The 24,536-nt window shown below is 35.1% G+C and overlaps 1 protein-coding gene across 1 annotated transcript in view; it reads left to right on the forward strand.

Moving 5' to 3' along the window:
- FIG4 (FIG4 phosphoinositide 5-phosphatase) overlaps window positions 1-24,536 on the forward strand; it is a 60,174-nt gene that overhangs the window by 29,854 nt on the left and 5,784 nt on the right. The window contains exons 15-22 of the mRNA XM_017829563.1: window positions 1,166-1,332; window positions 5,765-5,903; window positions 8,638-8,696; window positions 9,290-9,437; window positions 10,241-10,324; window positions 13,194-13,389; window positions 15,873-15,955; window positions 19,650-19,739. Coding sequence (XP_017685052.1) covers window positions 1,166-1,332; window positions 5,765-5,903; window positions 8,638-8,696; window positions 9,290-9,437; window positions 10,241-10,324; window positions 13,194-13,389; window positions 15,873-15,955; window positions 19,650-19,739 — 966 coding nt within the window. The remainder of the gene's footprint in view (window positions 1-1,165; window positions 1,333-5,764; window positions 5,904-8,637; window positions 8,697-9,289; window positions 9,438-10,240; window positions 10,325-13,193; window positions 13,390-15,872; window positions 15,956-19,649; window positions 19,740-24,536) is intronic.

The following is a 24,536-nucleotide window of genomic DNA, read 5'->3' on the forward strand; positions in this document are numbered from 1 at the left end:
GTTCTTCATCCAAAACCTTTTGAAGAGAACTTCGGTCAGATGGTTGCTAGGTTACTTATGCAATACTGTCCCTTTGTTGGAAACTTTCTTAAGGAAATGCTTTTCTTTTTTGTTTTGGTGGGTATTTTATTTTATTTTTGTTTGTTTCTATCTTCCTTTTCACTTTTTAAGGCCTTCTTTCTTCTACAGGTATTACGTGCAGATGCCTGAGTTACTGTGTCTTCCTATACTGATGGGAAGTACTTTTCCCCGCGTTTGATGGTTACATTTTCTGGGTTTTGTTTTTGGGTTTTGGTTTTCCTTTTTGGTTTTTTGTCTCCTAACTAAAATTCCAGCTTCTTTTAGCAAAATGTCATCCTTGTCATTGTCTTGCCCAAGCAAGGCCATACTCTCCATTTCTGAGAAGCACTTCTCGATCTGTTGGTTTTAGACTGGGTGTCATCTGTTTAGGAGAGTCTTGTTTTCTGAGGCTGTTGTCTTATTTTTGTCATTGATGGGAAGCTTCTTTAATTTTTGCTATTTGGACTGCTCCCAGTTTGGATACTGTCAACTTCCTGATGTGAGAGGACTGTGTTGCTTTTTAGCCAGGTCTCCTTGGTCAAGTCAGTTCTTAGCCAGCTCTTTCTGCCTTCTTACGTCGTGATCTTCCAGCTACAGCAAATGTTATCTGGCTGCTATATGCTTTTCCAACAAGTCAAGTTTATTTGGTTTGTACCTCTGAGCCATCATTGTTGTCTCTAGGGAGATTTTTGGAAGGTTACGCAAACTTCATTCCTGGTGGACTTGACAGAAAATGTACCCTTGAGATATTGACATGTTCTGTCCCATTTAGTGTTTTTAAAATACCCTGCTTTGAGGAGGTATATTGTTTGTTTTCTCCCCATGGACTAGTGGGACGTGTTAATCTTTTCCCTGAATCTACAGCACTGCATACTCTGTAGTGTGAATGTGTTCTGTTATGTTAAAAATTAATGAAAATCTCAACGTCTAAACCTTCTTAGTAATTATTGTCTGAATAAAATTTCCACATATTTATATGAATAAAGGAGAAGAAAATTTATTGCATTTGCAGAAAGAATTTATTATTGCAAAACTTTATTATATTTTCTCTTTAAAAAATTCTATTTAGAAGTTTGATAGATGACACATTTTGCTTTTCCTTCAGATTATTTGAAGAATTATATGAAGATCATGGAGACACACTTTCTCTGCAATATGGAGGGTCTCAGCTTGTCCACAGAGTAAAAACATACAGAAAGATAGCTCCATGGACTCAGCATTCCAAAGATATTATGCAAACGCTCTCAAGATATTACAGTAATGCTTTCTCAGGTAAATTTAATTTTAAGTGCTTTCTTTTAAGGCATTATTTTCAAAGTATCTTACTTGTGATGTTTCAATAATCTATACTATGATCTTATGACAGAAAGCCTCTATATTAAAATTTCCAAATAATTCAGTGACATCTGATGGATATCAAATAGGTATTCTGATTTGATGAAATATTTATTTATCCTGTGTTATAGCATGCAGCCTTATTTGTTAAAAGTTAGTGAATTGATATAAGGATTATTTAGAAAATGTACAAATATAGGCTGAATCCGTCAGTGACATTTGTAGATCGGTAGAGAAGCAGGTAGCTTTTACAGAGCTGTTAAAATGTTGGACAGAATGTTTTCAGCAAATAGAAGGAAAATTGGTAAATCTAAACACAAGTAGAAGGCTCCATGTGTAGTTTCTTGTGATGTTTCTGGAGGCTTAAAACAAAAAATAAGCTGTAATGCATGTATTATTTTGTATGAATAGGAGCTACAAACTTTAAATCTGTGGTAGAAAAGACAAAATTACATTCAAAAATCAAGGTCCACCAAGTAAATAAGCTGGTTTTTTCAGTTAAATAAGTTGTAAAACATTAACTTACTCCTTTACTAGCTTGTATCACTCGTCATTGGAACACTGATAGTATTCTACCTTCTTTTGAGATACATTGCTAACGAGAAACCTCTTTTAAAAATGCTGAGCCATACCTTATGCAAAATAACAAAACAAGAAAAGTTAGTGTTTTTAGAAACCATGAAAAAGGTTTAAAAGATTGATCAAAGGACATGTCAAAAGGGAAAATATTGAGTGCTACTGTGTTATAAATACTGTCAGTCCTCTATTACTCTTTTTCACAAAAACTGCATAGCCAGGGATGGAAGTACTTTTTTTCCTCTTCCTAGTATGCTGCAATTATTAGACTATGTGAACTTTAAAACAGTAAGTTGAACAAAGGCTAGAAATACTTAGTAATCTCTGATTTTTTTTGACTGAAATTATTGCTTCTGTATATGTAACATAATGTGAGAGCTCACCATTCAGAGTACTTTTCTGAATATAAATCATGTAATTCGTGTATCATATTTGCCTGAGAAATGCAGAGCTTGTTTATTTCAGTGATATGGCCTCTTACTGTTTGCCTTGGCAATAAGATATGAATTCATCGATTGTTATGAGCAAAAGGTGGCACACTTGCAGTGTCACCTGTCACGATACATAGAAGGTGGAACAAATCTCTGAAGCTGTTCACCTTTATGCCAGTCACTGAAATAGTTAGATGTAAGCTGAATTCTAACATTTTTCTTTAATTTGTAATTGTCAGAGAAATTAGGAAATAGTGTTCCAAATAATATTCTTTTAGCTTTTATGCCTTTTAGAAAGTAATGTGATGTCATAAACTTCAGTGTTAAGAGTTGCAACATGCATAAACTTCTGAAATCTGGAACAATCTATTTATCCACAAACAGGACTCAACACAGAAAACTACCTTGTAGTGCTGTAAGAAAGTAAACTTAATTACCATAACCTTTTAGTCATGGGACATTACAGTCCCATATGTGCTGAATCTCTCATGATTTAGTAATTTGTCATGTGGTGCAGTTGCAAACTCAAATTGAGAGCAGTAAATTATTTTAAGCTAATTCAATTAACTGGCCCTTTCAATTCCTAATTTCTCAAATGGTCTTAAATATGTGCTAGTATACACGTACATTACAGTATCTTTTGAAAAATCAGTGCAGTCTTTCTACTTCCTTGCATATAATTATAGCATTCAGTGCTAGCAATGAAGGGAGAAAACCTGTTTGTCCTTTTACATTCCCTAGTGCACTGACATGTTCTCTTTTTTATTGTCTAAGTAAGAAAATTGATCTGAAAAGCTGAGTATTCTCTTTTCTTGGGCTAGTATTTCAAAGCAAGACAAAAGCTTTCACTATTTCTGTTCAAAATTAAGTGATTAAATTGTTCAACCATTAATGTAATGCAGTGGGAGGATTATGACCTTTCAACTATCACACATACGTTTGTGCCAGCTTGAAGACTTATGCACAAAGAATCTTTAATATTATGGGGTTTTACCTACTTTTAAATTATAAGTTGAGAAGTAAGATGGTAGAAAGACATTGTCCTGTAATTCTGTTAAGTTTAAAACACAACTCCGTAATTGAAACATTAAATGCAGAGGAGAGTTTGAGTCCTTCAGCAATGTAACATTTAGCAGCAGTCATTTTTTGCTGTGAAAGAAAGGTAAGATTGCTTTAATGAACTGCTGCTATACACCATTTCAGACAATGAATTAATTAATTCAATTGGTATGAGTTTAAATTCAACCTGATTTTCACACAACAAATTTCATTTAGATTTATTTCATTTTAGCATCTGTCATATAACTAGTGAGATGGTTTGTGAACTGTATTACCTTGTTTCAGTCTAATTATTTTACAATTATTTAGTTAACAATTTCAGTATACCTTCTGCTCCTGGCAGATGAAACAGTAAAATGAACAAAGGAGACTCATCTATCCTTTTAGCTTTCAGAAATTACCACGAGTGTTGACCTGTTTGCTCCTGTTAATTAATTTTGTCTTTAAGGCTCCTCCATTTTCTACACTTAGAGAGCTTTCTTAAGGGTTTGTTCAGCACTTTCTTTAAGCCACACACTGAATATCTTATCAGGAAGAAAAAATACACTTTACTGCTTGTGACATTTACTTTCTTTTTAATTCTTAGTACTCTCGACAAGGTTGTTTTGGTTGGGGGGGGTTCAGGCCTTTTTACTGAGTTTTCTTTCTGCACAGCTTTCTTACTGTATTCTTGGCCTTCCTCATTCTCTCCTTATGTCTTGGTTAAATTGTGACACTGTTTTGCAGAAACAATATGACCTGCAAACTACAAGGACCTACATATGCTTTTGAGTATTACTGTGTAGAAGAGTTTATGTTTATAAGTTGATCCTCTTAAGAAAAATGGGAAGGTGAGGAGCAATAAAGAAAGAAAAATAAGTGTCTTCTTGGAACAGTGCTCTGGAGACAAAAAATTTATCTGGAGGGAATATGAGTGGATAGAAAAGGAATAAAAGGCCCAAATCCAGATGAAGGGTCCTCTAAATAGTGAAGAAAGCTAAGCAACATCAGGAGGTTCCCCTTTCTTTCCCTTTTCCTGATGTCTTACCCTCTTACATCATGTGACTGTTTATAATCCTGTTGTCATCACATTTCTACACAGCACTTAATTTGTCAGCTGCTTTTGTGTTTGTAAAAAATGCTTTTTGTTGCACAGAGGGAAGAGATGTTTGAATTCTGAGGAGAAAGAGGTATTGACTGAAACCTGGGTGGTAGCCAGGAATCAACTTTCTTCTGTCACACCACTGTTTTGTGGACTCTGCCTTTTTTTTTACCTGCTCTCTGGTGTACTGAGACTTTATGTTTTTGATGGAGTGTATTGGTAAAGGAACACTCAACTCTTATAGTACTCTTTTTGAAATGTGGAGAAAACTGAAGGAGACACCCTATCTATTGAACTAGTCTGAACTACTCCTTGTCTGATGATTACTGACGTGCAAATAAGAGTGAAGAGCTTTCCACATGCACAAACAGAGCACAATTCTCCACACGTTCCCCCATACCTGAAGATCCTTTGAGTGCAAGCCTTCTTCTCCCCCTATGACTCTCCTTCCAAAGTTGTCTTTATACAGTTCACCATCCCTGAGCCCTCTTTTGACTCTAATGTTTCTTCATATCTATTGTAACTCATCCTGTCTGTGGGTAGGCAGGAAGAGGGATTTCAAAGAAATAAATGAATGACATTTCTTACCATGCTTCATCTAGAGTGGTACGTGCTACTGGATTTTAGCACCTGCCTTATTTTATTTGATGGTGCTCAAAATATGACAAGAGAAATTAATAATTTAAACCAACAGGAAAAAAGTCCAAATTACTAAAAGGTGTTTGTGAATTTTAATCATTTTACTGACTATGTTTTGGCTAGAAAACCCCAAAGAATTCATAATTTTTGTGTTTTGTTGTAAACTTGTATTGTATGGATACCATTTAATTTCATTAAATCATTCTTCAGTTATTTAGGTTGCAGTAAGTTCAGCACAATGTGTCAGATTTCCTGAAACATGCATAAATACATGCACATGCTTCATGCATACACTAATATACAGAGGTGGGAGATGGAGCTGCAGCATGAGGTCTTACTTCTACAAAACCTTGGCTCCTGGGAGAGAAGCCAAGGAAGGAGGCAGTGCTGCCACCAGCCCCACATGCACTGCAGTGTGGCAGAAAGTCTGGTCTAAATGAGATTCCATTTATGTTGCTTGAAGCCCAGAGGTCACAGGGGCTTCTCTGTATACACAGAGTGTATACACACTCTGAGGACCAATGTCTGAATGGGCTTGAGCTCTGCAATGTTCCTGGTGTTAATTGTACCTCTTGTCTAACAGATGCAGACAGGCAAGATTCTATCAATCTCTTTCTGGGAGTATTCAAGCCTTCAGAAGGAAAACCACATCTCTGGGAACTTCCCACTGATTTTTATTTGCATCACAAGAACACCCTCGGTCCATCACAGACCAGGCAAAGGTATTTTGCTGTTCTGTTTTTTGTTTTGTTTGATATTGCTCTAATAAATTTTAAAAGACATCTGTTGTTAATCAAGTAATTTAGTCAGCCTGTCAAAAACTTGCTTACTGTTCTTTAAGTTTTTACAATAGCTTAGAAAAAACCTTCAAGAGATTACAAAAAAATGTTGAATGTTAGTGTTTTGAGGGATCTTCTTTAATATGTTCTTTTGCTATTGCACTGGAAAAAGAAGTTTAATTTCATATGACTTTCTATCCTGTAGTGCAAAATGCTTCACTAATTTACTGAAGTACAGTTACTACACTTTCATTAAGCAATATTCAGGTACGTTCTTGATTTTCAGATTTATTAATTGTTGAATTTGAGATTAGGTGATAAGGATAACATTTGTTTATTTTTCTGTGTACTGCACTTAGTTTGCAGCTGTGCATACCAAGAAACCCATGATTTTCTACCTTCCTTTCAGCCGTGTCTAGCCTGTTTTGAAGACTACTTTTCTTTATTTGCATTCCACTGTAGTTGCATGGTAATACACGGAAGTAATAAAGTATAAAAATTTTAAAGTAGTTTGAGTGCTTCACAATGTGAAATTATTTTGTTGAGGATTATAAATACTGTACATTAAGAAAAATCCATTTTAACAAAAAGGACAGCACTAGACTTTCAACTAAATAATCTCTTAGGAATTTTGACAGTTTTATCTTTGTTCATGCCATGAGTCTTAAAGCTCCTTATTACAAAGAGCTGATCTGAATATCTGCATTTAGGTTTTTGTCTGGGGAAAATTGCGAGTGTTTAAACAGTGCGATCAATCCCTGTTGGCTGCTTATTCCATTAACCCGTCACGGCAGCTGGCATATGATGTGGCTGTTCCTAAATTTCAGTCCTTTTGTATTGGCTCCCGAGGCTTCTCTTGGTGATAGCTCACATGAGCCGTACAACCAAGTGCTATTTCAGGCATACATGAAACATGCAATATTAATTTTCTTGCCCACTGGTTCTGAACATTATTGTGTGTCAAAAATTATTTCTGTTGATACATCGCAAATGTGAGAATGTTCTGGTCTCCCTTTCATCTGTTCTCTGTTAAACAGCTGTCTCTTATTTGTCACAGATACTGTTCTCAAATGAGGTGGAATATTAAAAAAAATTATTGATACTCTTTGGTTACTTGTTAATTAGTTTTACCTTTCACTCTGGCAGAATTTCTTCTGAGCAGTTACAGTATAAAACAAAGATGTTTTCTCCTATGAACAAAATGATACCTCCATGTAATAACTAGGTGAAATAAATAGGCGAAAAAACCTCTTCTAAGTAATATTTTGTTTCTACTAAACTATTGGACATGTACTTCATGTAACTTCTTCCTGCTTGTATGTGCAGTCTCTGTTTTGGATTCCTTGGGCACAGCAGCAAAAGAAATAATGAAAACTCATAATGATATCAAGGATATAGAAAGAGAAGGAAGATGATGCTTCCTGTCATTGAAACTTCTTTTGACTATCTGTGCTTTTTCTATATTGTATTTACCTCTCCATTAAAAAGAAGAGATTTAATAATGATCTTCATATATTACTTTTATATAATCTGTGACTCACGTGAGAGCACACTGAATATCGAAAAGGAGACTTTGTGCTGCCGTGTTACTTATCGTTTATGCGGGCAGCAGAACCGGGTATGTCTGCATAGCTTCTGAAGGGACCAGAGAAAATAACTTGCTTAGCATGGCCTGGAGAGGCAGAACCATTCCTTTCTGTCTAGGACACACACAGTTCTTGGAACTGAAGTGTGTTTCCCTGCCTGTTCTTACTGTCTGCTTAATCTCACTAACAAGTCTGTCTCTGGGTATGGGAATATATCCATTGTGTTTGATCCAGATGGCTACATTGACATGAGTAGGAGATAACCACATTAATACTCTGACTACAGCCTTCACAGTATTGTGAATGCATGCATATTTGAAATAAAAATCAGTGAAGACAATTGTCTTTTCATTCCACATAATGAAATAGAAGAATCTATCAGAATAATTTGGAGAAGAAATTAAAGTATATTTGAGAAGAGATAATAAAAATGTGTAAACATGAATGAAAGATAAAACATGCTTTATTTTATGAATGTTCCTTGACTTCCTTTGTTGTTTTACAGAAATCCTGTATAAGCTTCCAGCAGGGCTTGAATTTTGCTGTTAGATATGCCAACATACAGTTCTCAGATGTAGGACAGCTGTTACATCAAAATGTATTTCCATGTGTAGAAATCAGGTGTTTTGACCATCATCTGATTTTATTATCATTGACCTTCATTTCTTCATACACTTTTTCTAAATTTTAGGATCTGAATAACAAGTGGGAAGAAATGCCTCTTTTCCCCCTCCCCAAAGACCAGAACAAAAGAAATACATACCTTCTATATGTACGAAGACTTTAATTTTCAGTACTGTAGGGGTAGGCACCTGATATGTATTTTTTTAATGGAACAAAACTACTCTTCCCTCCATACCTGTACAGAGCTTCATGTGTTTAAATTTCCTAACCTGAGAGCAAAGTAATCGAATAAGGGCCTGTTGAAATCCTCCATCCAAGGATAATTCTTTACTTTCTTTCATGCTTGAATTTTAAAGCTACATTTGCTGAAGTGACACTGTATGGATGGGTGAATGTTATGTACAAATGTTTAGACTGGATACAAGATTAAATCTTCTGTATCAACCATCTTTCTGTTTTTCCTGTAGCTATACTTACTGGTGGACCGCAGGTGTGCTAAAGCATTTACCTCTTCCTTTTGATGAAGGTAGGAACTGTATTTTCTCCTTGCCTTGCAAGAGTATCTTGAAAAAGAAATTTTAGTTACTAATGATTTTTAACTGTATTGGATCTCAAATCTGAAAAAAACCAAAACTTTCCAAATAATGATTGCTAAATACTTTTTTATCTTTTCCTCCTAATGAGACATGATTTTCCAACTGCAGGTTGCAAGAGCTACCTAATTGGTTAAAAGTTGACCTCCGTCTGTTTATGAGCCAGGGCACACTTGATTCTTTTTTTCTTTTTGCTTCCATACTAACATATATTTATAGTCTATGCTGGTGGTTACATTCCTGTTGCAGATGACATGGTAGAGCTAGTATGTCTTAGTTCTCTGAGGTACTGTGAAGCATCTTTTATTAGGAACTGTCATCATGAAGGGAAATCACATTATGATGGTTGATAATGTATATTTATTGAAGATATGCAATGCATCTTCTTCATGTCATATTTTCTTGTCTCAGGGGGTATATGACTGTAGAAAAAAATGCCTGGTAGGATGGCTAGGTGAACAGGCTTTTATAGATTTTTGCAAGAGTCAGTAATTGTTAGTAAAAATATTATTTTTTTTCTCGCCAGTGACATGTGCTGAAAACAGACGCAAGTTGACAGTGAAGAAGTTCCACAAATATGAAGAGGAAATTGATATCCACAATGAGTTTTTTAGGCCATATGAGTTGAGCAGTTTTGATGAGACCTTCTGCTTGGCGATGACCAATTCTACACGGTATATTAGGATGTTTTGTGGCTCTAAATCCTTGACTAGAAGTTGATTTGGTGTGAATTAAACATGCATTTGATTTTTTTGGTTAAATATGTGTAACTTCAAATTTAGCAAAGTTCTCGAAACTAAGTCACAGTACTACATGGAAATGTTACTCTAAACAAAGTCTGTTAAAATAGTGCTTAAATTTCCAATTATTTTCCATTATGGAGTGTCTGATGTTTGAGCACTTGAAGACTGACAAATTAACTTTTCTCTGTGAACTCTGATCACAAACCCTACCTTCAACACAATTGTTTTCTAGTTGTTCTGCTCTCGTTTTACAGTCATTTTCTTCAGTTCATCTGGTTCTCACAGCTGGCCAGATATTTTTGGGGTTTTTTGTTGTCAGCAATCAGCTGGATATTCTGAGAATAATCTGAATCATGCTTTAGCTAAAGACTTCTAGGGAGATTATGTTTCATGTACCTTTTTGACCCTATTTGAGTGCTGACAGCATTTTGAAAACAATATATGAAGCCCTGAGTTACAGGGCTTCTTCAGCACAGGAATGAAGCACACTGTTTTAGCATCTTTGGTAAGTGGTGATATTTGCAGCTGTTTTATGGGACTAAATAATGCAACTGAAAGCTTTTTAAATACCTAATATACGTAACTTGTAAAGATGAAGTTAGAACTTGATATCTCTTTTTATAAGGATTTTTTTTAAATCAAAGATAGATGTTAGAGGTTGTTCTTCCAGAAAACTTAAAAATTTTATGTGTTGAACTTTGCTCATGGACAGTTTTGCCTTACTATTTTGGCAGAGATTTTATGCCTAAGAATGTGGGAATTGATCCCAGTCCATTTACTGTTCGTAAACCTGATGAAACTGGAAAATCCGTGTTAGGGTAAGTGTGAAATGGGAAATTTTGTTTTGATTTAATAGTAATGAAATTTTAAAGAAAATGTATAAACTCTATGTGTGTCTCTGTGTAGCACATTCTGTGTTACATGGGAAATAATTCATTGGTGTTATACACCAATGTGTAATTGTACACTTTGAAAATCACATCTGATTTGAGATTTTTATTTGACACTAGGAATTCTTAATTCAGACTTGTTTAATATTTTCTGTTTTCTCATATTCCTGTAAGTGAAGTTCATGAGAAAATTTTTATTTATAATATACAGAAGTTATTAAAATTTGATCATCACTTCATATTGACGGCAACTTCATTCTCTATTGGAGATGACAGGAATGCGCATATTCTTCTTGTCTTTAGGAATTATAATTTTTTCATAAATAGAACATATCCTGAAACAGCAATAAATGCCAATTTCAGTATAGTTTTTTTATTAAAAGGGTTATTAAAATATTTACAGATAAAATTATATAAAACAATTCAGCAGCAGATTTTGGGACAAATGAATGCTTCATTTAGCTGCTTTTGCATCCTGGACTTGCTTTGTTACTCTGTTTATTCCATTGCTGTGTTTGATCTGCTGTATCACACAAGGGCTATGTGGACTCTTCCTGAATTCATTCTATCTTTGGTACCTGATATGAAGGAAACCTTTTGTCAGTAATGACTATCCCTGTGCAGTCATAACATTATAAGTTCCTCTGGAAACTTGCTGTTCGGTTGAACACTAGGACATTTGACTGTCTCATGTTGTTCTCTGATCTCATTGCCAATAAATGTTGAAAGTAGACTATGCTTATCATTAGTAGAACCTAATTTCATGCTACCAATGTTCCCTGGGAATAAAGAGGAAGACTATTCAATTGTTGTACAGTTTATCTCTGCTAAGAATTGTGAGTTTATGGGTACTTTGAGGAGAAGCTTTATTCTTCCGCTTTGGTATAATGTCAGATTTTGGACTAATTTGTCTTCAGATATTACATTAAATACTTGACTGTTTTACCCTTTTATCAGGCACTTTGCCTTAATCTCTCTGCTGTGATTTTTAGGGATTGTTACGACACAGAGAATCATCTCAATTAAAGCCACATTCCAGGACTCCCTGGTATTACTCATAAAGCTTGCTCTGCATTGGCTGTATAGTAGGGTAAAAGGTGGCTTCACTCTTCTGCCTTACCCATATTTAACCTTTGGTAGAGGTGGTACCTTTGCCTTGCACATTTGTCATCATCTTTTGATCTATGACATTTCTGAAGGGTTTGTTTATCTCTTCTTGTCTGTAAGTGTTCTGGTCCCTAGGACAATTAGATCTTGGCCTCTTCTGAATACGTGCTGGGAGTGGGGTGGGGATAACACTGGGTGGCACTAGAACAGCTCCCCAGGGTAGTGTCACAGCACCAAACCTTTCTAAATTCAAGAAGTGTTTGAATAATGCTCTCAGGCACATGGTGTGACTCTTGGGGTGTCCTGCATAGGGCCAGGAATTGGACTTGATGATTCTGATGGGTCCCTTCCAACTCGGCATATTCTGTGATTCTGTGATTCTATGAACAGTGTTACCAGTGTTTGGCTACTAGCTCCATTCTTCAGCTTTCAGAAAGGACTGCTTTTCTTGTGACCTTCACCTCAGTTAGAAAAGTAGGGAAGTTAACCTTAATTTTCTCTAAAAAGAATGCTTATGTCTTCATAACTTTCTGTAAACTTCAATCTAACAAAATGTCAGGTTCTGCTTAGTCAGAAATTAAACTTACTGTGGTAAGTTCCTGTGTAAGAATTCTTGGGGGTGGGATATGCTCTCAGACCTCCTTTAGGAGGACTCTCTTGCTTGCTTATACATGTTCCTTGAGCATATAAAGTTTAGCTAATTCAGTACAGGGGTAAACTGCTGTATGAGTTTGACATCTTTGTAACAGCCATAGTGTGCTCCTCTAGAGCTCAAGTGATGCTCATGAGAACACTAGACCTGCAACTAGCATTTGCACCACACTGTATGCCGTTTTCATAGCCTCTTAGCATGCTCCTGTCTTCCTTTGAAGTTAAGTCATGCACAGTGTCAATGACATATGGACAGCCATTGCAGCAAGAAGGAGAGGTTTCTTTCCTGTTTCCAGGGATTTGTCTATAAACTATCTATTCGTTAGTTAATATCTATTCATTAACTGCCTTCCTTGAAAGATTGTGAGAGTGTCTGAGAGGAAAGTGCAACCACATACCCTTCTATGGCCAGTAGGAAAGGATGCAAAGGATGTAGTATAATTTCTGATGGGTAATGTATACCTTTCAGAGCGTATACTGTTAAACACAGTGTTAGCCTACTTTTGTTTAAACACTGCCTCTTGAAGTCTTCGTACAAATAAGGCACCTTTTATATTGACTGGAATTTCTGGAGTGAGAAATACTACATAAAGAAATGTTACTGATTAAAGAAATAAATTGAGGGGAGAGGTATGGAAAAGAAAGGAAAAAAATGACATTATCATTAGGATTTGGGACCAAGATTAAGAAAGCTACTGGAGTGGATATTATGGATATTCCTGGATCAAAACTGAAGATATTATGTCTCAATTAATTTTTATTCCTTTTTATTTATTCAGTTGGGGGGAGGGATTTTAGTAATGAATCAGAGGATTGGTGGAGAAAAGCTGACATAATCCTTTGGACTCTCTTTAAATGACCCAGAATAAAAAGAAATTGAAGAAAAGAAATCAATTGGGGATTTCAAAAGATGAGCAACAACTTATTCCAGAGGATAGAATTTATTTCCCCAGAAAGACTATAACCAAGATTAGGAATTTAAAGTATTCATTGTTAATGTCTTGCTGATTTCATACATACACACTGCCTTTTCTAATAGGAACAAAAATAATAGAGAAGAAACCGTGCTACAGCGCAAAACAGCTGCTAGTGCTCCTCCACCCCCAAGTGAGGAAGCAGTCTCAAGTAGTTCTGAAGATGATTCTGGGACAGATAAAGAAGATGAGGGTGCTGTTTCTCAACGTTCAACTCCGGTAAAGGTGACTGATACAGGAGACAATACAAAAATCACAGAGGTAAGAAATTACTGTGATAGGCAAGAAGGCTTAAAATTCACATTTCCTTAGGGAAAAAACAGTAAACATTATAGAACAGCCAAAAGTAAAGCTCTGAGGCATTTAGTGAAAAAGGTCTCCAAGGTAGTTTTTGTGTGTAGATATTACACAGCTGCTTATAAACCTTCTCTGTTCTTCTTGTTGTGTATTAGTGAAACACAAAAGAAAACAGCACTAAAAGAAAAGACATCTACGGTATTTGAAAGGTATTCAGGTCATTACATAAAGCATAAAATACATCTGTGTTAATTCAAAGCAATAGTATACTTCTGATTATTGTTACTTACCATTCTCTGGCACACATCCAGATGGTCTTGGAGCATGCAAATAGGATTCCTTTTCTTCAGGAATGTACTTGATCTACCTACCCAATCAACATTTAGTCCATGGGAGCTAATCTGGAGCAAAAACCCTGAAAGACTTGTAGTATGGACCTGAGATCTGAGCACCACATCTTTGAATTACAAAGCAATTCCTTTTGGATGATGCCACTTGCTCAGGTCAACATAACTGTAAATTAATGATCAATCTGTATAAATTTCAACTAGATTTATGTGAACACTTTTAAATTACTGTTTCATAATTATATGGTCTGACATTTAAAAAAAATTAAACTGACTCAAAAAATGTACATGATAATGTTATCTCATTGGTCCTATGATATTACTCCTACTCAAGTTGAAGATATTAGCAGTGAATAAAATAGTGAAATAAATTGCAGAAGCACAGTCAAATGGAAAGAATGTGTATTCTCAGTTGTGGGCTATTAATCTTTTTTTGCTAATGTAACTCCACATTCTTGGAATCCCTTGGGTACTAATTTAATGAAAATATTGAGTTGTATGAAGTATTATGGAAATACCTATTTTATTAATTCATGTAATCACTCTTCAAATTCTTTCTTATACCACTGAATCTGTCTTAGCAAAAGGATATGCTAATGGAGACTACAGAAATTTGGAAAATACTTGCATTGTCTGAGAGGAGGGTTGATTTTTTTTTTAAGTCACAACTAATTTAAATTGTTAGAGTGTTGTGCTTGTACATGTTACCACTTTTGAAGAAAATTGAGTATTTATGATCTTAGTCAATATAAAATGTAGTGCCTGATAGGCAACAGACAATAAATCTGTTAGTTTTGTTTTGGTTTTTTTTCTGCCACCATACAGATTTTCATTCTGTTCAGTCCTTAGCCTAAGATTTGTGTTCTCAGATAGTAGATTTTCAGCCTTCTGTTCAACAGTGCCTTCTTCCTAATCATAATGAAGCACTTTCAATAAAATAACTGTGAATTTATGTGGTATTCATTTTGGACAATTTGGATTAAGCCAATACAAGTGCATTTTTCTGTTTATGCAAGATATTTTATCTGAAAGTTTTCCATTATCTCTGAATAATAGAGTACCTATTGTCCAGCAAATCAGATTTATAGATTTTTTTTAAACAGAAATCCAAGCTTAAATTTTACTCTTGATTCCTATTATTGCACAATTTATCTCATGTCAATTTTCCCCTCTGTTTTGAACACACTTCAACACTCATACCTAAGGTAACTTTTTTAGATTTCTAAGATGCTTAAATGAAAAATGTATGTAAACACAAAGTATGATTTAAAATATTATCGAATGTCAATGGCTTTCGATTCAGTGAGTTATTTTTTTAGTAATGCATATGAAAAAATATATTCCAATTTATTAGCACCTTTTCATGCACTGAATTTTAGTCACAATTTGCCTTGTTAATTCATACTATTCCTTGTTACTTGGGGAACCCAAATAGCTAGTTCCTATCCACGTCTCTGAGAAGTTATTAAAAAAACACTTTTATACTTCTGGTCAGCCCATATCTTTCTGGAGTTCTTTGACTTTGGATCTTTTCGAACTAAAAGAAAACTGTCTTTATAGTTGACTTGCAGTCGTTTGTGTCTTGTCAGTAAACCCCCTCAGTTTAGCACTGAATCCTTAGACAAAGTGCAGTCTTGAAGGTGCGTTGGTTCCTTGTTATAGTTGACTGACATGATTGCGTAATGTATTAAATAAAAATAGTTTTGTTCAACCTGAGGTTTGTAATTATTTCAGAACTGACAGCAGGAACTGTGAAAGCAAATGTGGGAGCATGTTCTGAACGAATATGATTTATTCTATATTAAGTTTCAACACAGAACATAATTTAATAACTACATCATTACGTTCTAGGAATATAATTTATTCTCCTAATATGTTGTTTTATCTGATGTTATCTTTAAAGAATTCTTTCTGTGTTGAATAATGGTTTTAATATAAAAATATGCAGAAGCTAAGATTAATATTTATCTAAGAAACTTATTTGGTTTTGTGTGCTTTTGAAATTATTTTTAAGTTTAGAAAGAGTTCTGTGCTTAAAACCAAACTTCTTGGGATGTTGTTATGGTATTCTCAGTTTGAATCTTTCTTCTTATGTTCCAGAATGTAGTGCAATCAACAAAAGATGTGTATGGAGTCAATCTTTCAGATATTCCTTCAGAAGACGATCTTGCAATATATGCCAGGTGAGATAAATTTCCAGTGGTAATCAGTAAAAAATAATTTGAGGTAGTTAAATGCAGTTTTTCAAAGTGCTGCCTTTGATCAAACTTATGTAACTTATAAATTTTAGAGATATTTGGATATATATACTATTCTCTTTTTAAAATCAAACCGTTTTCGGATGTCCGTGTCAACTCTGATTTCAGTAGAAGTTAAATAAATTCCATAGGAGTGGTCCCATGATTGTAAGCTTTGTAGACTGTGGGGTTTGCATTTGTCAAATGTTGAATTACACTAATTCAAATCAGTCGTAAGTGAAATAGCTTATTCTGTAAAAATGCATATAAACAATAGAAGTTTTCCTTTTTTTAACATAATGTCTTATTCATAGAGATGTGTTAACTGTTACCTTTTACTCAAATTTAAATAGTTGTATGACTTTTGGAAGGAAATAATCTGTGACTTTTGAAGGAAAACTACTTTTCTGAATAATATTCAGCTTTTTTTCTTGAAACATCTTGGTCTTCTGAGTTTGAAGTAACTTGAACTGTTCTCCTCTAGAAAACAGTTGTCACCATTCCTGCAGGAGCCATGAACTATCTGCTCCCTGAGAGCAATCAGCAGATAGATATGTTTCGCCAACAAAAGTCATTGTATCAGGAATGCTGTTTCTGAATTGCCATAACCTCATACAGAGCACTGGCTACATGTTGCTCTTGTTAAAAACTGTGTAGTTACACTGTTGTTCTCAAATACTCTCCTCAATATCACAGAATAATACTAAGGCCAAAAAGAAACTGGTTCAAATTTTCGTTTTTTCTTAAACCAGAAAATTAATTTGAACATTTTGATTTTTTTTTTTAACTTGAACCAAAAGTGAACTAGAATAATATAAGTTATGGATGAATTAGAGCTGAGCCAAAAAGTCATTTACTCTATTCCCTGGTGGAGGAGATTCTTTCCTGAACTGCAGTGTTTTTCTTCAAAAACTAGTCAGAATAATGAGAATTAAGTACTGGAGATCAGTTGGAGAAATTTAGATACAAATTGAACACCCTCTTAGTTCCTAAAGTCTTGTAACACTGTTGTCAAGAGAGCAGTTACTTATGCAAGACATCAGGAGGGCAAATCAATGACATTTGCTTGTTAAACTAATGTTTCAAACACCTGCTTAGAATGTAGAATTAATGATGTTTGAGAAAAGAGATGTAAGAAACCTACACATCATCTCGGAAAAACACTGTACATATGTTGAAGTGAATACTTGTGAAACATGTTGAAATGGCCTTATGTGCCCTTCTGTTTATTTTCTAATGTGTAATAGCAGGGGCTACCTTATTGTATTTGAAACATTTTCAGTTTTTGAGGGGAATTTTAATGCTGTCTTCTGATTTGGTGATATGTGATGTTTCATCCTGACTTAGTTCGTTAATCCACTGAAATATTTTTTTCTTTTTATTTAAAAGTCTTTTTGTGTTAATTTTTCTTTAGGTGTAGCTACTTCTCTTGCAGTCTTTAGTTCTTTGAAATTCCCATTTCAACCCATTTCCTAAATCCTGAATCATTTGAAGATAGAACACTTGAGTAGGGCTGAAGAGGATGTTTCTCATTATCTCTAAAATTTTTAACTTCACCTATGCCTCTAACTTTAGTTTTTTATTTTAACCACTAGAAAATGGGTGCCAATTTGCCAATTTTCCTTTGTTATAGCTGATAATTATTGTGGTTTTACAAATGGCACAGTGGAAGCTGGTGTCTACTCTTGAGTCTCTCTGTGTAGATGAATGACTCTGTGATAACATCCAGAATTGCAGCTACTTCCCATTTTATAATTTTTCAGGCTGGACTAACATTCAGTCTATTGTAATCGTAACACTATAAACCCCATGGGGGCTTTGAAGCTCCCTATTCATATTTTTTTAAGACCAAAAAAGAAAAAAAAAGCTTGCATTTATTTAATTTCCTTCAAGCAATGCAGGTTTTAAAAATAAAACAATTACAAATTCCTTACCTCTTTTAGCTAACAAGACATTGTGCTATTTCTGGTCTGATGTGCTGATTTATGTAATAAAGGATGTCAGTAAAATCTATACTTCCCAAAATGTACATCACTTGAGAAAGCAGCAATTTCTCTCACAGTATGATTACAGTTATCACATCGAGTTTTTTCCTGTTATTGTAATAAGGGAAATGGAGATGTAGGATCCTGACTTTACATGATATCCTTGGCCATGTTATATGTTTTTTTTCTTTATTAATATTAGGGTCTCGCAGATTTAAAGTACTTCAGGTTAAGTTACTTTACATCAACTGATCTATATTATAAGCCTATTTGCAAATGCAAATTAAAAGTAATTTGAATCTATTCAGCCTGTTTTCACTGATGGCTGAGATAACTTAATTCTCTTCAAAACACAAATCACAGAAGCACAGATTTGTTGAGGTTGGAAGGGACAGGAGGTCCCTAAATAATTTGAAGATGTATGCTGCAGATCAACTGTGCATGGTACCTTACTGATATCTGGTAACTTGCTTGTGTACATTTAGGTCTTGTTTGTTTCAAAATATTGAAAAATTTAAAGCAATTAATTAAAATACTTATGCCAGTAGTTTGCCTTTGGTTTTTGCTTTTTAAGCTGGTTTCAATAGCAAACTCCTGCGCTAGGTCTTAATTATCTTGATTTCCACTTATAATTCTCTTATTTAGAAATGTAAATATTTATTCCTTCAACATCCAAAGTGATGTTGCGTGTTTCTGCGGCTCTTGTTTCTACAGTATAGAATCTGAAAGGAGCAGAAAGCAAAGCTGCAGTAAATTGTTTAGAAATGTATTGCTCATTTGACTTCTGTACACTCTTTCATGCAGTTGGTTTTACGCTGGTAGTTGCTGCTTGTTAAAATGTAGTAAATATTCCTGAAATAGACCAGTGAGACTTTTTAAGCTAAATGGAAGCCAACTACTAAGAAAAACCCTTTGCCTCAGAAAATTAAAGTATTAGATCACAACTAACATTTACTTCTCTTTTCCGTCACACAGATGTGTTGGAGAGTGAACAAATTGAGTGCAAGATAACTACATATACATATATTTGAAACTCTCTGACTTTTCCTTTTAGGCTGAATGACTAAGATCAGTGATAAACTACTTTTTAAAAAACTTTGCTTCACTTCATTGCCAAGAAAAAAAGCCATGACAGTATTTGCCTTGGCAATGTCTTCCAGCAAATATTTGAAGATGGGGGAATTGTCCCAAAAGGTTGTGCTTGTAATCTGGACTTGTGCTAGATCTGGACTAACAGCATTTCAGATGAATAAACTGGATTGAATTTGGCAGAGGACTGACTTAAATCTGAAACTTGAGAGACTTTACCTCTTTTCCTGATTTCATCTAAATGATTGTTTTGAAAAAGACATAGGAAGTTGACTGTAGAGGGCTATCTATTTCTTCAGGAAGGCCTGCTTCTATCTCATGACATACTAGATGATACCAATTGATAAGCAAGTCTGTTTTCAAAGGAGGTTCGGAGTTCACACATGCATCCACTGTGAACTTTTAAAAATCCCTCTTGTTCACCGGAGAGGTACGTCATGATTGGTGACTTTTATAGCACAACTCAAAACCTCATTCTTTAGTGTCAGTTTCTTTCATTTGATGAATTTTTTTGTGATAGTTCTTTTATTTCTTTGATTTATTTTTCTATCTACTGCTTTTTACAGGTTTGTTCAGCTGGGACAGAGTCAGCATAAACAAGACAAGGGCAGCCAGCCATTTTCCTCAAAACACCACTTGGATAGGGTTATAAATTTGTAAGTGTTATTCTTCTTTATCCCTTTAGCCTGATTTTGCTTTTGTAACTAGGCCTGAAAAAACGTCAGGTAAATTTGATGCTAAATTGTTTGAGTCACACTTCTATTTTTTTACTGCGTAAAGAGATTTAATGTGTAGCATGAAGAACTGGGGTTTTGGTTTGTTTGGTTTGGGGTTTTGGGGGGTTGTTTTTTGTTTGTGTTCTTTTGGGGGGTGTTGCTTTTTGTTTGTTTATTAGTTTTTGTAGTATAAGGGATTTTGTGTTCAAAAGTCTTAACAATGCTGAGTTAACACAAAGCGCTGAAGCTACTGAGTTTAAAAGGCAATTTCTTCTTACTGTGATTACTTTTGAAAGAGACAGTTTGAAAGACTGGTTGCATATTCGTCATTAAAAAAATTCAAAGTTGCATTTGAATCTTCTTAGTATTAGTAGAAAAAAAGGGTCATGATATTATCCAAATGTTATACTATTATTGAAGCAAGTCTTAGAGTTTAGATGATCAAGTCCTAACTTCCCAGTTGACATCTTCCTGTACTGTAGGCAGCTTAAAGTTTCACCAAGGCAAGGCAGATTTTTATTTATTTTTGTCTCTGGGGTACCTGATCTTTTATCCAACAGCATGGCCACTTCATAGAACTCCAGTCCATTGAAGTGAGGGAAGCTTGGACACAGCATTTGTCCAAGCGGGGATAGAGACTGTGAGTGTCTCAGTTGGGCTGAGAGAGTAGAATAACATGAAACAGATGTAATGATGTGTATGGGACAATATTGTCTAATATCAGTGATTTAGTGTTATCTGCATTTAAAGTGATGATACCACATTTGTAGGTAAATGAGCCTGTAGTTTTATAATAAAATATATCTCATGGGTATTAAAGTAGTAAATTAGATGGGCAAAGTGTAAAACTGTTTTTCATGAGAGGGAGCAAGCCTGAATGTTTTAAAGGGAAATGCTTATTAAGAAAATATTTTATAAGAATTTTTTTTTATGATGGCAATTTCTTTTTTTGTAATTGCAAAATCTCCTGGCATGTTAGACAGTGTAAGAGGTAATAATTCCCTTCTTAACCCTTCAAAAGTAGGGTAAATTTTCCCTCTGTGCTTTGCTACTGCAAAATAAACACATTAAATAGAATCTATACACAGAACTCTGGAGGCTTTTGGTAGACAGATGTTAAGTTTTTTCTTTTCCCAAGTGTATTTTCCCTGTGTTTCTGAATAGTAAAAGTGTAAAAGTCATAGAGCACACAAATCTGTGCTTTCTGTCACTCCTCCTCTTGTAGTCATGTAGATCATCTTTCTCTGCCAGTTCTACCAAATATACTCCTCTGTGTGGATCTGAGAGGAAATAGGGTATCTTATAGTTGGTAATTTCTTTTTTCTAAAAGTGTATTTTTATACAACTTGAAAATTTCCTTTGGGTTTTGTTCTGTAACTTTTTAAAGATGTTTAAATACTGTTTGGATGGTAACAGATTATTCTTTCAATAAAAGTCATAAATGTAGGCATTCTTTAAAGGCATGTTGTTAAGTTCTGAAACAAGGAAGCTTTCTCTTACAGAGGTGGAATTGCTCCTCTGAATCAGAAATTTCCTTGGAGAATGCTAACTTTTTAGAGATAAAATAGAATGAACTAAGATTAGGGAGAGAGGGAGGGTTTTCAGTAACAGCAGCTGAGACACATTCTGCACTTGTTTTGCAAGGAGTTCTTGAAGAAATTGAAAAATTATGGTAACTTGTATTAATTTGATGCTAAGTGCATTTTAAATTGAAAAAAATATGGCAAATTTAATTTTCCAATAGTTCCTTCTAGATGCAAATGCAATTAAACCCCCGTTCTTTTCATAGTAAAATGAAGTACTCAATCCAAAACTTTGGTTTCTCATCAGACGTGAGATATAATTTAGACTTAGATTAGTTGCTGACATTTCCACACTTCACAAGAAAAATCTTTTTGAATAACCCCACACCTCACAACCTTAAAACACTTGGCCATTTTTATCAAACACATTAAGCCAATACAAAAAGAAATACTTCTTATTTTTATAGTGTCACTTCAGTGATATCTATGAGCTCAGATATGCATTGTAGAAAGGCTGAAGAGAAAGTTCTGGTCTAAATTTAGAAACTGTAAGTAGAGATTAGAAATAAAAAGTGGATACTTGAACAGGGACTGCAGTGATGCAGTGAAATAATACTGAAGTTGAGTGGAGAATGTGGAAGGATATTGAAATCCTTCTTTTTGTTCTTAGAAATTCTATGAAGGAAAAAAGGGTAGAATTTTACTTGGAGCTAAATAGAACTAAGCAGAGCTGGACGACTATTAGCACAATCTATTGTACTGTATGTGAAGAGATACTTGGAGTACTATAGTATAATTACTGTGGGCTGACACAATGCACCTGTTTCTAATTCCCTAGTATTCATTGTGGTGTGATATAAATAATACTGTTGTAAAAACATACTGTCAGAACCTTTTCAAATGTACTTCATGCATTTGTCTGGGAGCACAAGAAATTTTATTACCTGCTGAAGAGGGAATTGAGTGTTTGGATTCACTGCAGCACTAAAGAAGAGTGTGGACACGTCTGAATGTCCTTATAACAGAAGAGTAGGTGGTGCATATGTCAGAGTCCAAGCTGTCTTCAGTGCCTGAACTAAGTGCAGCCTGTACAAGTTAAATGCTCTACTGGGGCATTTTAGTCTATAATACCACTATAAAATATAAAAGTTAAAAATAAAGCGTCAGAGTCCAAGAAGTGTTTGGACAATGTTCTCAGGCACATGGTGTGACTCTTGGGGTGTCCTGCGCAGGGCCAGGAGTTGGACCCAGTGATCCTGATGGGTCCCTTCCAATTCAGCAAATTCTGTGATTCTATAATCACCAGCTTAGTGGGCTGGTGTTCTTTTGCCTTTGAAGTCTCATTTGGATCCTAATGTCAGCAGCATTGGAATCATATCCTCTAAAAATATGACCATAACAAATTCCTTTGAAATATGGAGGAAATTTAGTTGTTCCTACATAGGATATTATGGTTTTGTTGAATTTGGGATTTTGTAGTATTGACAGTCTCTAGCAAAAAACCAGAAAGTACTGAAAGGTATGCCACCTTATCCCATCTGCTTTTAGACATTCTAGTGAAAATTCTCTGGCCCTTCTTTAGCCTGTCGCTCTGACTTCTCTGTGATGTGATAAATTTCTATTCATCAGTATAAGGTAACTGTCTTCCTCAATTAATCTATTTGAAAAAGTAAGTCTAAGCTTTTCCTTAAAGAAACACAATATTCCTCTTTCTTTTTTTTTTTCTTTTACTTATGAGTTCTTTTGATATTTGTTTTTCCTGTCCTATCTTTAGGTTCCCTTGTGTGTTCGATCTTTAAATTTTGAATTAGCTTGTGGTCAGTGTAAATCATTCTTACTTAAAAGATTTATCTTTCCTTGGATATCATCTTTCTGTATCAGATGTTCTTTCCTTTTCTCATATTCCTTCTGTCTGCTCTGTAGAGAAGCTGCTTCTAATTTGGATTGTAAAATGCTTATTTAACTGCATACCTGTATAAAGAGACTCTGTCTTTTCTCTAACCCTTGAAATTGTACATACCTTTAGAATTTCAGTTAATTGTTGTGGGACCTGGATGTAGTCCAGTTTTTGCTCCTGCTTGGTTCTGCAAGATACAAGTTGCAGTATTATTGGTCATAGAAGTTTTCTGTTTTTCAGCCCTCTCCATTCACAAAGAATGTGACTGAAACTGTTGTATGGAGGTGTTGGTGTCTAAGGAAGGACAATTCTGTTGAAGGCTCTTTCAGGAGCACAGCAAGCAATTTAAAGGGACACCATTTATGGTAAAAAAATAATAATAATAATAAAAAAAAAAAAAAAAAAAAAAACCAAACGAAAAAAGCAGCCCCTCTGGATTTGCCAGAGTTTTGTAAGTCAAATATCATAGCATCCTAGAATGCTTTGGGTTGGAAGGGACCTTGAAGGCCATCTAGTTCCAAGACCCCCTGCCATGGGCAGGGTCATCTTCCACTGGACCACGTTGCTCAAAGCCCCGTCCAACCTGGCCTTGAACACTTCCCAAGGTATCCACATTTTCTCTGGGCAACCTGTTTCAGTTCCTCACTGCGCTCACAGTAAAGAATTTCTTCCTAATGGCTAATCTAAACCCACCTTCTTTCAGTTTAAAGCCATTACCCCTTGTCGTCTCACTATATGCCCTTGTAAAAAGTCCCTCTCCAGCTTTCTTGCAGCACCCTTTAGTTACTGGAAGGCTGTTGTAAGGTCTCCTCAGAACCTTCTCCCGGCTGAAGAACCCCAACTCTCTAAGCCTGTCTTCGTAGGAGAGGTGCTCCAGCCCTCTGTTCATCTTCATGGATATTTGCTTAAGATTCAAACAAGGCAAAAGAGTGCATTTTGTTTCCTTCTTTAGATATACTTTACAGACTTGAGGAGAACTAATCAATGTTGAAACAAATGGTGGCTTTCTGGCGACCTCTATTTTTCTGAGAGCCACGCACATCACCAAGCACTTTTTCTTCAGAGTATGGATCATCATCAATGTAATTGAAGATTTTAACTGTGTCGTCTTCTACTTTAGAGTCAGTGGGTACTCTTGGTGAAAACATAACACCGTGAAGCAAGCATGCTTACAACTGGGATGAAAATAATTGAAAGTTGCATGTCGAGGATGCTGTCCTTCATGTTCCTATGCATTTATGTTCCTATCTGTGTAATTTTCACTGGGAGGCCATAAAGCTATAGGTCTCTAGGGAAATCTGATAGCCAAGTCATAAA

Source organism: Lepidothrix coronata, unplaced genomic scaffold (assembly GCF_001604755.1).
Source record: "Lepidothrix coronata isolate B3197 unplaced genomic scaffold, Lepidothrix_coronata-1.0 Scaffold5, whole genome shotgun sequence".
In the NCBI taxonomy this organism is placed as follows: domain Eukaryota; kingdom Metazoa; phylum Chordata; class Aves; order Passeriformes; family Pipridae; genus Lepidothrix; species Lepidothrix coronata.